Source organism: Pieris napi, chromosome 13, assembly GCF_905475465.1.
Source record: "Pieris napi chromosome 13, ilPieNapi1.2, whole genome shotgun sequence".
NCBI classification, from domain to species: domain Eukaryota; kingdom Metazoa; phylum Arthropoda; class Insecta; order Lepidoptera; family Pieridae; genus Pieris; species Pieris napi.
Window position 1 is genome coordinate 2,437,681 of NC_062246.1, and position 14,697 is coordinate 2,452,377.

The window sequence follows — 14,697 nt, forward strand, 5'->3', positions numbered from 1 at the left end:
TTACCTTGCGTGTAGATAATTATTTAAATTGTCTTGCAGTGTATCGACGATGTATGTTACAATTTCATAATTGCTGTATGTGTAAAATTAAAATACTGATTGCTACTAAAATTTATTAACATATTTACAAAGTAAAGGACGGAAAAGTTTTAATCTTATGTGGGTAAAAATCTAAAAGTACAAAACTATAGTGCTTCTTCAATACTCTGTTCCGGAGAATCCGAAGCAGAATTATCATCCTGAGGTTGAATTTGAAGTGACTTCAACTGCTGTTCTAATTCTGAAAAATAAAATTGCTTTATTGTAAGACGAATAGAGTCAGACGAAAAGAAAACCTTTGTTTTGATTTGAGGTCGCAGCAGTGCTTAATTACGTGATACGCTATTACTGTTCGACACTAATCATTTTTATGTATAAATAATTATATTAGCTCGCATAACCGCCACGCCAATTCTCTTTCTGCACAGAATACACATTGTAATGTAATAATAAAAAGTTTATTGTTTTAATCATCTATAGCCGCACGTAAAACCGATCTCTGGGGCCTCATAGCCTAGCGGTCTTATTAAGTGGCAGCTAGGTGAGGGGTACCGGGTTCGATTCCCGGTTCGAGGGCAAGTTTTAATTTAATTTTAATTTGTTCTCGGCCTTTGGGAGGGTTGTGCGGTACCGGGCGAGTGCCTAAACCGTACATGAAGGACATGGTCGAATTTCTAAGGCAAAAAGCACGAATTATAAAAAATCTCATACTTGACGCTGGTTAATGCACAAACCGTGATAGAGCCATAAAAAAAAAAAAAAACGATTTCTGGCGTGGCGACGCATGCCGTGGCGTCATAAGTTTATTATTTATGTTAAGTAAATACATTTTTCTTGTCAAATACTTACTTTCTAACTCTGGATGCGTCGGAGCATACATTAAAAGCATTTTTAATATTTTCTCTTGTGTAACAAGACCGGGTCTACCACTCACACTGCGCATTAGCTGTTGCCCACTGGTGACTCCTGTAAAATGATTTAACTTTTGTTAAGCGTGTCACTAAAATTCTATGGTTTTCAAATATAGACTTTTGTGCCTACCAAATTCAATCAAGTATTGTTTCACCAGGAATGGAACCTGAACTCTGCTATCACTACAGAAATAGTCAGGTGTTTATAGGTACTTTTGTTTTTTTTATAAAGACTACAATACAAACGAGCAAGAGGCTCACTTGATGTTAAGTGATACTTCCGCCCGTGGACACTCACATTGCCAGAAGGCTCGCAATTACGTTGGCGTCCTTTTAAGAATGGGTATGCTATTGAAATTTCAATTTTTTACACTTACATTACACACAAAATGTCTACATTTGCATTATTAAAGAAGAAAGATTTAAATTTTAATTGTAATAGATAAACTCTAACCCTGTTATTCATAGACTTAATCGGTCTATTAACTAAAGTACACTTTCCTCTCTTTCTGTCAAATTGCATTTACGCTATGATGAAAAAAGAAAAATGAGTGCTTAGAACTTAAAACGGTGCAATTAATGCATGCAATGTTTATTATATTTTAGGGAGCGAAATCGAAATCGATCAGAGGAGCAAGTGAATGCAATAATAATGATTTTCTAAGATATATAACAGTAGTTACATAATTGTAGCGAAAACAGTATTTCAAAACCTGTAACTTGCCAGTACAATAAAATAAAATAACCTCTAAAAAATAAACACAATATTTGACAGTATAAATAAAGAGTAATCTGTGTAAAACATGGCGTTAAAAATAGCCATCTTGTCTACAGAAACAACTGGCGAGTTCTTGAAATTATTACTAATAAGCAAATATTTAATAGAATCAAAAAAAATGTGTAAATATTCCATAGCTATAAACAAATAATCTGATAACCTATTTTAATTATTTTCTCTCTCTCTGTTTTTATATACTGTAAAATTAAATAACATCAAAAGTTACCTGTATTTATATCACCACCTTGTAATGTTTTCTTTACATCAATAAAGCGTTTAACTAAAGTACTTTGCTCTTGAATTGCTATAGATTGAGCATCTGAAAAAAAATTAAAAAGGTAAATAATAAATATATGTATGTATAATGAAATTTAGCTTAAATCGTCCTTATTATTTAAATTGTTATATATCTTTTATTTTATTTAGTTTTTGATTTTTTTACTGTTTTCAACACGCCAGAGTACATGAGTGAGTTCGTGGGTGCATGTTAGTGAATGAGTAAGTGTATGGGTGCAAGTGAGTGAGTGTGTGGGTGCATGTTAGTGAATGAGTAAGTGTATGGGTGCAAGTGAGTGAGTGTGTGGGTGCATGTTAGTGAATGAGTAAGTGTATGGGTGCAAGTGAGTGAGTGTGTGGGTGCATGTTAGTGAATGAGTAAGTGTATGAGTGCAAGTGAGTGATTGAGTAAGTGAGTCAATCATTATCATATCTTTAGATTATAATTATAAGGGTTCGCATCTTACTCATTTCTGGATCTGAAGATTTAGCAATACATCGTGAAGCTTCTTTAAGCGCCTCCAGCCCTTTCTCATAGTTCTGAAATTTTTTAAATTTTATTCTTCTGTACTTACCCGTTATAATTTTTGGTTCGTCAAGAATCGAACCTAGGACCTGGCGGTTAAACACTTAATAATATTTCTTTAAAAATGTTTTGTTATAAATAATAATACAATATACTTACCTAATGTATAACTTTAAAATAGCGATATCTTTATGATAAATGATTTATTTCTGTAAGTAGGTTTTTACGAACACTTTTACACGTCAAACATTTTTTTTTTAAACTAGATGATATCGACGTTTCCTATCTGACTACTCTGAGAAGAAACGCCGAAACAAACTCTTAAAACTTACTCTTTCATTTATAATGAAGTGTACAGGTACGTTTAATTAGATATGTATTTTAAAATATATACATCATTTTTACCTCATACTCATCAACTTCCATCTTAGCGCACTCCGCATAAAAGGCCGCCAGCTTTCCATAGGCCTTTGCCCTCGTATAAAAGTGAAGAATGTGCCTTGTTAAATCCGGTCGGGTCTTCCAAGGCGCCCGTCTTCGTAAATAATCTGCCGCCATTAATTGGGCGGTTCGGTCTCGACTGGCAGCGGCAAATGTTGCTATTCGCTCTGCGTCCCCAGAGCGTATCAGCCAACGCATTGCCCCAGCCTGCGTATACGCGGGTAGGTATAAAATTATTATTTTATTAAAAACATCCGAAGGAGGTTTAAAATGCCGTATATTTTGGTTATGACACCACAAATATGGTTTCTGGGCCTCATATTTCTGTATCTGTTTCATGATCATTTGTCAATCTAATAGGCAAGTAGGTGATCAGCCTCCTGTGCTTGATACACACCGTCGACTTTTTGGGTCTAAGGCAAGCCGGTTTCCTCTCGACGTTTTCCTTCACCTTTCGAGCAAATGTTAAATGGGAGACATAACGCCCATTGGTTCACAGCCGGAGATCGAAACTACGACCTCAAGAGAATGGGAGTCGCACGCTGATGCCAACACTGCTCTTTTTTTCCTACTCAGGAACGTCTTAAAAATAAATTACTGGCAGCTAGAAGAGGCTTTCAGGAGAACAGCATTCCCTATCTAAGCTAAAGCTTATTGCATTACACAACTGAAATCTTAGTTAATAAGTACGTGATACAATCTAAATTAACCGATTGTAAAGGGGACTGAGTGTTATGAATCAAGTTTATTGTTAATATTATTTGTTTTAATTAAAATAAATTAACAAATTAACCCATTGCTAAATTAAAATATACCTTATCACCAATATTAGCCAATCGCTTAGCCGCCTGATGGTATAGGCCCCTTGCCCCAAGCATATCCGCTAACCGACGTAATAACACGTCACGACCGGAAGTTCCTACCGGTGCAGCGAGACGCTCACTTAATTCCTCCGATATGGGAGCAGTAGAATTCTCAACGAGGTCTAATGCCTCTTCAAACTGTAAATACAACAACTTTTTGATACTCATCTTCAAACACAAAAACTATATACTTTAAAGTGTTTCAACCCAAGATTACTTTCGAACTAAAAACGTAGCAGTGTTGTCTCAAATAAGGTTTTTCCCCAAATCTTAATATATATAAATTACGTGTCACGTTGTTTGTCCGCTATGGACTCCTAAACTACTGAACCGATTTCAATCAAATTTGCACACCGTGTGTAGTTTGATCCAACTTAAAAGATTGAATAGCTTACATTTCAATTTATAGCCGCAATATTATTTTATTGCAAAATATTTGTTTATTATATCAAATATTCTGTCACAATTCTAACAGCGCTGTGTTGACAGTACCAATGTTTCACATAAACTACAATTTAATGGCATAACCACCAAAGAAGCATGGTGGTCCCCTTGACTGGTATTCTCCAACCGGTTCCCTTGAATAGTTTACTACTATTAAATATAACAAAAACCTTAGCCTCAGCAACGCGTGGCCCGGTCTGCTAGTATATTATAAGGACTTACTGTAAGCATCTCATAGAACCTAACTTAACAATCGTTCCTAACATATAAACTAGCTTTTGTGCTAATGAATACTTTTGTTGCTACACTTATAATTATAAATATAATAGAAAACAAGATTCGTTGAGACCATACACCTCCAAACTAAAGTTTTTACATTTTTATTAAAATTCACATTTTTAGCTTCGTCCACTAGGTATAAAACACTCTTCTCCATACACACTTAGTTTTTATAAAACCTGTGATACCTCCGCCCATTGCCAGAAGCCTCGCAAGTGCGTTGCCGGCCTTTTAACAATTGGTACGCTCGAAGGACCGGACTGGACCAAGTCAAATTGGTAGGGAATACTTCAGTGGGCAGTTGGTTCCACATAGGGTTATGGGTTATTTTGATCTGCCATCTTTCCTAACACTAGTTCGTCGAGGCGTACGCATTTATCAATAAACGTGTATGTCAAATCACCTTTCCAGCAGTTGCCAGTAAAGCAGCTGCCTGTGAATGATGCTCCGAGTTCCTAAGGTGAGTCGCGAGCGTCTCGGCTAGGGCTGGGTCTACGCGATCTCCCAGCGACTCAACGGCCGTAACTATTGCGTTCGTGTCCCCGGAAGTCATCGCTAGTTTCAACGCCATGTGACCCTTGCCTTTAACATTGATTTTGTTAATGTAAATATAGTGTAACCTCTTTATAACGTCATTCGCTATATTCGTATATAAAAACCCTCTATAACGTAAAAATTACCGGAATTTGTTTGGTTTAACACACTCCATACATAAATTCTTCTCTCCCTATAACGAATAAAGATACTCGGTCCATTGAAATTCGTTATAAAGAGTTTACAACTGTACCTTATTGTAATATGTAAAAATAAGGTGTTTAGAAGTACGAAGTACAAATCTCAAATTTTACTACGATTATACATTAAAACACCTTTTTTACCTTTCCATATTAGCAAACTTAAAAATACTCACCTGCCTTTTGGTACAACGATATCGCTTGCTCCATTTGCCCTGCGTTTTCAAGTATTGAAGCTGCGTAAAGCGCATGTTTGGGAGATGAAGATCCTGCTCGCCAAACTAAATGCCATGCACTTGATTCCGCTGCAACTCGAATAGCTGATACGATAGCTCCACTCTTTATATACATCTGAAAAGAAATCGGTTGTCTGTAAAGTCGGTTTACTGACGATAGTTGAACGTGACAACGTCACGAATCGCTCACTCAAGTAGGAGAGAGACAGATGTCGAACGCTGAAGAGCGCGGAGTCCGATTGTGCCTCTCTGTCGCTTCGCGCTCTCGCTTGCACTTCAAGCCTTAAATGGAACGCCTCAGAGCGAGGTAACGCCGCACGCCGTTGTCACGTCAAAATGTAAAGTCTATATATAGATATAATTGAAACCTCTGGGAAGGTATCGACACATTTCTGAGACCATAAAGAGTCACTGGGCCGTGGTTTACAAGTAGAAGAGTAAGTCTACCGGATTTATACTAGCTGACCCGGCAAACGTTTGTTTTGCCATGTATATTATTTCTAGGAAACATTTTTTTCGTTCAATAAAAATAAACAATTATAATAATAAAAAATAGGGGTTGATCGTAGAGGGGTGAAAATTAGGGGTCGTATCATGTATGTATTTTTGTATGCTGTATCATAAAAAAAATAAAAACAAAAAATTACTTTTGGGGTGGATACCCCTTATAACTTAGGCCGATTGTAGATGTAGCCGATTCTCAGACTAACGTGCATAAAAAATTTCATAAGAATCGGTCCAGCTGTTTCGGAGAACATTGTGACAAGAGAATTTTATATTTAAATCCATATATGTATATTTTTGTATATATCATAATTGTAATGCATTAATGTTTAGCTTATTATTTACCTTGACAATGTTTTCAGTCTCCTTAGAATGAACCTCCAAATGCCGTGCCATTTGATACAACGAGGAAGAATTTTTCTGACATAGCTTTTCAGCTTCATCAAGTCTATCCATGTGACACAATAAACGCGTTTGTTCACCGAAATCATTGGCTTGAGAATATGCTTGTAATGCACCATCTAGATCGCCTATGCTCTCTAAATAATGACCCCACCAGGTAATCAGTTTAGCGTCTTTTGAAGTCGATACATATTGAGCCAACATCGGCGCTTGACCTTGGGCAATAAGCATTCTTGGTACATGTGGGACCAGAGTGCCTGCCTTCTCAAATAATTTAAAAGATGCAGCCACATCACCATTCATCCAGCTTATTTTCGCTAATTTATGTTGTGCACTCTTTATAAGAAGTATGTTTTCACCTTCAGTTTCTTCATTTAGAATATCATTTAAACCACCATCTTTTGCGGATATGAGACGTGTGACTAGATCAAGTCTTTTACTTTCGCGGAACAGACGTTGCGCTTCTTCTATCATACCAAGGTTTACGGCAAGCACTCCAACTTTGGAGGTCTCATCCGTGCTATCATCGCTCATAACTTTTCGCATCATTAAAGCTCCTTTTAGGTTGCCCATTTTGCTTAGGCAAACTGCACCAACATCGGCTCTTTTACGAAGCACACATTCTTTAGCCAAACTGGTCCATACTACTTCCTTTCTCACTCCTGCTATATTTGTCCCAATAATAACAGCCTTTTCCAATAATCCAATGCTCATATAAAACAAAAAATTCATGGTATCCTTTATTGCATTGCTATCATCTTCTTTAGACTGATCAAATTCATTAAATAATATCTTTTGCATATTTTGCCGAGAAAGAATAACAACGTGTGGCGAATGCAACGAACATAGAACAAAATCGTACGTAAAGTAATTTTCAAAAGTTGGACACCAATTTTTGTATTCATGAAGGATGCCTTCGTGGCAAAAAAATAAATGTACGCGATCGAAATCAACAGACCGCAAATGCACTGCTACTAGTCTTGGATCTAACGTATCCCATAAAATAGCAATAGGCACACTTTGATATGGAGGAGCTTGATTATCAGACAGCAACGTACTGGTAATTTTATCATTTGCTACATCCCATAGATATATTCTAGGGTCCGGTGCTAAACCTGAATTAGCGATACTCAAACATATATAGTTTCCGTTCAAGTTTACTGAAGCTCGCATCACTTCCCCGAAATCATCAAATATTTGAAAACAATTCTTTGGTGGATAGGGCATTCTTAATCCTTTTTTTGTAATTTCGGCGAGTTTAAGAACACCATCAATTGTTGCCACCACTATAAATTTATTTGTATTTGTTACTGCAATTGGTTCACCTTCTCCTTCAATGCTTGGTAGTATTCCTAATTTGTTTCCAAGAACAGAGTAACATTCAATGTGAGGATTGGCAATACCAACCAAAACTTCATTATACATAAAAATAGCACTGGTTTTCCAGGAGAATGTGCGTATATGTACAAATTTTGTTTCGTCGTCTTTAGAACACATCCAAATCTGAAACAAGTCAAACAATATAACATTAAAAAAAAACAAATTAGGTCTTGGCCTCAGATTTCTGAATCTGTTTCATAATCATTTTTAGGTGGTGTTCAGCCTCCAGTGCGTGACACACGCCGTCGACTTTTTGAGTCTAAGACATGTCGGTTTCCTCACGATGTTTTACTTTATCGTTCGAGCAAACGTTAAATGCGCACATAGAAAGAAAGTCCAGTGGTGCACAGCCGGGGATCGAACCTACGACCTCAGGTATGAGAGTCGCACGCTGAAGCCACTAGGCCAACACTGCTCACAAACTAAACACTGTTTTAAATAGATAGATGAGCCTATAATGGATATTCTAATTTACTGCCCTCCAAGAACCCATTAGGTATTGAAAAAGTCATGGCTTATAGTAAACATACCTGTATATCATTGCCATCTCCCAATGCTACATAATTATCCTTAAAAGCAAATGTTTTTATTGTTAGTGTGGAATTTATACTTGAAGTTGTGTTATTTCTTTCTATCACATTAATTTCATTTGCTGACTTCTGAACCATACAAAGCTTTTCTGAATATCCCCAGCACACATGTTGTTCTGATAATATGAAAGCACTTGTTATACAGTTAACATGTAAAAGAGGATTCATTAGTCCTTCAGAGCCCCAACAGATTTCCTTCACTGTACCCTTTACAGAAGTGCTGCTTAGTAATTTCCATTTATTTTTGTGATCACGTCTCCATAGATATAAATTTCCTTGAGATGTTCCACAACAAAGTGTATCACTTAAGTTGCAAAAACTTATACTTGTAAATGTGTCTCCTTCTGTTGTTTCTTCACCTTCATTGGGCAACACTTCATTTTCTCCAGTTTCACTATCCCATACTCTTATGACTTTATCACCAGTAATAACGGCTACTAAAAAGTTTCCAACTAATACAATACCTTGACCATTTTTTGATGACATTCTTACATGGCTATCAGTAGTAAGTGAACCATCATCGGCAATAAGAAATCTGGATAAACTTATTGCTCCTGCAGATTCCCATGCAACCAAAAGATAAATAGTGCTTATAATATCCAGGAAAACAATTACACCAGGTGCATTTAATACTTCAGAGCAGGATCCTGAATGGTCAATGTATAATATAATACCATTATCTTGAGCAGCATAGCAAGCATAATTATCTGGTTGGTAATTTTCTCTCATTCTGGCTGTTGTGCGAGGTCTCCAAGCAGCTAAAACATCTAATGCATTCTCATCACCGGCAACAGCTGCCCGTGCTAGTCCTCTTATAGAAGATTCTGACGATGGAAGTGGAGCACAAAACTTTATATATGTTATTACATCTCCTAGTTGATGATGAAACGCTGTTAAAGGTGCACCAGAACTAGATTGCCAGCCAGATAATGATCCAGATGCATCTGAGGCCAGAAGCCGCCCCCCTCCAGGACTAAAAGTAACCGAGGTTAAAGCAGCATTATGTGGTGCTTCCAAACGAGCCCAAGCATATTCTAACCAAATGTAGAGCTCTCCCCCATCCCAGCCTACAACAAGAAGTCTTCTGATTGGGTGCCATGCTAAAGCTGTGGCTTGGTTAGATGACAATACAGGCCAGTCACATCCTTCTAATATTTGACCCTGAAATAGATGATAAGACAACATAAGGAAAAGTATATATTGGAGGCAAGTTTTGGAACTATAAAACAATGAAGATAGATTAACGCTAGGGAGTATGTAAAATATTAATTAATTAATTTACAGCTCATAAATTTCAACAAAAAATATTATAAAACAATTGTATAATTGCGCCACCTTTACAAAATCCACAGAAAACCTTGCCATCCATTAATTCTCTCTAATACACTTAAATCATAGTATAATCCGCTTCACGATTGGTCACAAATAGGAAATAATATTTCATATTAATACTTACGTTTTCTTGAAATATTGTTACACAACCTCCTTTCTCTTGATTGAATGAACCAACAGCTAACAATGGCAAAGCAGGATGCCATAAACTGACTGTAGATACCACGTTATCATCTTTAAATTTAAGTTTTGTATCAATATACAGAGTCATTTTTTAATACTTCCCAACAATAACGATTTATAACTTATGTTTTAATACTAATGTATTTTGAATAGTTCATACATTCTATATAACAAACTTCACCTAATTATTAATAAGGAAGTTTAAAAATATTTGCATCTGAAAAACTTAACTCAGTCGTTTTGTTTACTATATTTTTGCGTTGCTATGGAAACTTCGGGATATCAATAGCCATTCTATTATCTACTATAATATCTAAAAGTACTAAACTTTATAGCCCGTATAAAATACGTATGCAGTAACCTCACGAGTGTAGAAACTTAGATAGGTTAATAGGTATACATTAATTTTTTTTGAGTTTCTGCATTCCTATTTGATAAGCCGTTTCGGCGAATAAGTAATAACCCATAAGGGTAGGAAGATCATGGGCCATTACTTGGGATTTTTAAATCTGTGAACGGCTAACATCCATTGCTATTTTTTGTCTATATGTCACTGATAAGTAATAGTCAATCTATTATCTATGGGTTTCAAAGTCAAAAATATTATGGAATTAGAAATTGTTGTAAATCAAAAGTTTCTTGTACTATAAATACCCAACTACATTTAATTTGCTATTTTATTTGTCTATTTTATGGATTGTAAAAATGAATTTGGCACAAGAAAATAACTTTGCAAATGGCTTGTTATATGTTGGATTCAATCAAGATCAAGGTAAACGTTTGTTTTATTATACATTTTATATTTTTATTCTGATACTAACAATGTTTTTGTGTCGCAATCACTTCAGGTTGTTTTGCTTGCGGAACGGAGAATGGTTTCAGAGTTTTTAACAGTGATCCGCTTAAGGAAAAAGAACGGCAAAATTTTGCCGAAGGAGGTCTCTCGTACGTGGAAATGTTGTTCCGATGTAACTACATGGCTTTAGTGGGAGGAGGAAAGACACCTGTATACCCTCCTAACAAAGTTATAATATGGGATGACCTGAAGAAGGATTCTGCTATCGCTCTAGATTTTAACAGTCCTGTTAAAGCTGTGAAATTAAGAAGAGACCGGATAGTTGTTGTTTTGGGTAATAATTTTTCGAATGCTTTCTCTTTTTTTTTCTTTAAAACAATTTTTTATATAGTTAAGTGCTTTAACCATAGGAAAAAAAAATATATTGTAAGAGCTGTGTATTACATATGGCCTACTGAGTTTAGTATCATTGCTTTCACTATCATTAATAAATGCTTTTAAAATTTATAAAAGTATTCAATTTATCTTTCCATTAAAGAAATTATGACTTTTTTACAGAAAATTTAATAAAAGTTTATACATTTACTGCTCAGCCTCAACTACTTCACATATTTGAAACTTGTCAGAACCTTAGAGGGCTGTGTGTTGTCTGTCCTAATAGCAATAATGCTTTGTTAGCTTATCCTAGCAGAAAAACTGGACATGTTCAGGTAAAAATCTTAACACAATATTAATGTTTACTAAAAATGTATGAAAGTTTTATTTAATTTCTATTTACAGAAATCAAGATTTTACTAATTTAATTTTATCTAAATATAAGAAAGTTGCAATTGCTTATATTTACACAAACTTTAACCTGCATTTAAATCATTCAAATAATTTTTCAGTTGGTGGAATTAAGCAGTCATGCTGGTACCAGTACAGCCCCAGAAGGACACTTAATTGTAGCACATGAAGCTCCACTAAGTTGTCTTGCTCTCAATGTTGGAGGTACTCGGTTAGCTACTGCATCAACCAAAGGAACTCTTATAAGAGTATTTGATACAAACACTGGCCAAAAACTTGCAGAATTACGAAGGGGTGCAAATCAGGTAAGATAAAGTAAAACTATGTCAATATTAATTTAACTAGGTAACTGAAAATAAACTGTTCAATTTAGGGTCACAAAGGGCACATTAAAATAGGGAATCAAGCTGATACCTTTCCACATATTCATATTAACCTGATTGGTGGGGAGAGAGAGAGAGAGGCAACTATGATTTAAGTATTTAATGTATAAATAATGCTTGTAGCATACTTAATATAAACCTAATCCAAGTTTTTATTTTTAAGTATCATTCAACTGTGATAATTTGTTAGAGTAGAGTAATCTTATTAAATGGATTTACATTGAAATACAATTTATGGCCTTTATTGTAGTTTTATTAAAATATTTAAAACTGTATTCTTGATGGTTTGTAACTATTTCTAAAGTGAACGAAATATTTTAATTAGTTTCAAACAATAACATAAGCACTACATATTCACAATCTCTTATCACTCTTGTGACATTTTGGAATTAATATACATTATAAAACACGAAGATTTATTGCTGATTGTATATATATGTAAGTAAGATGCTTATCAATAATGAAAAGATGTCATTGGTGGGGATAAAGTATAAATTAAAACAAGACAATGGAGTGTATGTTTAAGGCTTTTAGTTTTATTATTTAACAAACAAAGATGAAAGTGTGCAATTCTCTTCTTCAGTAGTGATTTATAGTTTATAATTATTACAGGCAACAATATACTGTATAAACTTCAACCATACAAGCACAAATCTTTGTGTGGCATCAGACCATGGAACAGTACATGTCTTTAGCCTTGATGAAGAGAAATTAAACAAGCATTCGAATTTAGCATCTGTATACCTCCTGCCAAAGTATTTCTCAAGTAATTGGAGTTTTTGCAAATTCACAATTCCAAATGGACCACCCTGTATTTGTGCTTTTGGTGTAGACAAAAGCTCTATTATTGGTGAGTTAATTTAACTGCAAATTATCAATTTATACTAACCCAAATGATTTTCGCATGTAAAACTCAGGGGTCACTATTGTTATTAATTGTATCTTCCAAAACATAGAGGCATAGACACATACTGATTTTTAAGATTAACTTTTCTTGGTATTGGTAGAATAGATTGCTTGCATATCTTATCTCTTATTGCTTATATCTTTCTTCTCCTTGTATTGATGAGATAGTCAGCAATTAAATCTTTAAAAAACTAATTTCCTTACACATTAAAATTTTGTCAACAGTGATTTGTGCCGATGGATCATACTACAAATATAAATTTAATGAAAAAGGAGAATGCAACAGAGATGTGTATGCACAATTTCTTGAGACATCTGAAGATAGATAAACAGCTACTTTGCTGACAACGGGCCTGACTCAGAATTAGTTGTGAGCTACTAATTTCTTTACCTTATTTGGGTAAATTAGTAATTTTCTAAATGAGAAAATTAAATTAGAGACTGCTACATTATCTTAGATACTCTCACTTAGGATGCTTGTCATTCTCACAGCACAATTCATGCTACACCTTCTTTAGATCATAGAACAGCGTTTTTCTGAGATTTAAATTTTGACGTGATTGAGTGGAATGTCAATGAATTTAAGTGGTCCATGAGGCTCTTATGTACATACTATGAGTTAATTCTTAGTTACCATGACTGTCAAACATGACTTTTATGTTTAATTTTTTGTGCATTGTAATATACACTTAATATGAAGGATTCAAGAATATAATAAAAGTCATGGTAATTTACTGGCAATATGTTGGTTTTACATAGGATCTTATATCAAATATATAAAAATCTATAAGGGCAAATTATTGCAAAGTATATTTCATTAGATCCATCCCAATCTATGGCAATAAATGCTAATAGATATGATGAATTCTAAAATTGATCAATCATAACAAAATCCCCTAAGATCTCTAAAATTTATATTTAACCTAAAACTATTTCCTACAGAAAACTGACTGAATATGAATTGTGATAAGTTGTTTCATTAATTATATTATATTTCGATTTCACTTTGCATTACATTATGGGGTATCCTAAAAATTATGACTTTCAAAATTCAAGTTGATTAAACATTTTGAAGGTACATATTATGTCTTAATTGATGAATAAAGTCTATCTCTTATAAATAGGAATTTTGTCCTTTGTTTAACTGTCCTATAAAAGTATTAATTGTAACAAAACCACTTGAAAAAGTAATTAATTCTATCATTTGAGTGGAGAAGTCATAACATTGTCATTTTTATATTTTTTTAATCCATGATACAATAGAAATTCCGTAGTGTGATTTGTATGTTTATATTGTTAATAAATTATAGAAAGTAGAAAATGAATTTATGAAACATATTTATTATCAGTGAAACTGAATTGTAAATATAAATGAAATTATCCTGTGGTTTTCGGCAGATGTTACGAATTATCGTCGAATATATTATGCAAATGGCGGTATTAAATTTCAATATATCTAATCTAGTCTTTGTAGAAAAATGACAAGGAATATAAATTTGTATTTTACAAGGTAAAAGCCCATTGCTATATTTTTTCTTGAAGATTAACAAGTCATTGACCTTTGATTAATCATAATAAAATTTAATCTGTTTTATTATAGGTCTATGAATTTCCTAATTATTCTTAATTTGAAAATGTAATGCCACAAGCATATCTTACCCACATAACCTTTAGAAATTAAACTTTAATCGAACATGATGCGTTCGTATATATTTATTGGTAATGCATATCTTAAAAATATCGCCGTTTAGTATAAACAAAATTTATTGTAAATAAAGAATAAAGTTCCTTTGATATTTTAAGTTTGATTTTCTTATTGTAAATTTATAAAAACCACGAGTTTCAAATTACTAAGTTGAAATGAAATTAATAGACAATTTTGAAACAATGTATACTTTTTTATTTATA

The 14,697-nt window shown here is 34.1% G+C and overlaps 2 protein-coding genes across 2 annotated transcripts; one reads left to right on the forward strand and one right to left on the reverse strand.

The window, feature by feature from the left end:
- Window positions 1-96: 96 nt before the first annotated feature.
- Window positions 97-10,294, reverse strand: LOC125055410 (intraflagellar transport protein 140 homolog). Its single transcript, XM_047657869.1, has 11 exons — window positions 9,860-10,294; window positions 8,344-9,564; window positions 6,377-7,936; window positions 5,468-5,642; window positions 4,961-5,139; window positions 3,787-3,972; window positions 2,936-3,178; window positions 2,472-2,544; window positions 1,955-2,047; window positions 889-1,005; window positions 97-280 (listed from the first exon to the last, which is right to left on the reverse strand). Exons 1-11 carry the CDS (start codon window positions 10,004-10,006, stop codon window positions 186-188), a joined length of 4,089 nt encoding a protein of 1,362 aa, XP_047513825.1. The 5' UTR covers window positions 10,007-10,294; the 3' UTR covers window positions 97-185.
- Window positions 10,295-10,485: 191 nt separating this feature from the next.
- On the forward strand, window positions 10,486-14,591 carry LOC125055114 (WD repeat domain phosphoinositide-interacting protein 3). Its single transcript, XM_047657362.1, has 6 exons — window positions 10,486-10,690; window positions 10,767-11,048; window positions 11,273-11,424; window positions 11,602-11,805; window positions 12,496-12,733; window positions 13,015-14,591. The coding sequence occupies exons 1-6, from the start codon at window positions 10,624-10,626 to the stop codon at window positions 13,116-13,118; spliced, it is 1,047 nt and encodes a 348-aa protein (XP_047513318.1). The 5' UTR covers window positions 10,486-10,623; the 3' UTR covers window positions 13,119-14,591.
- Window positions 14,592-14,697: the final 106 nt, after the last annotated feature.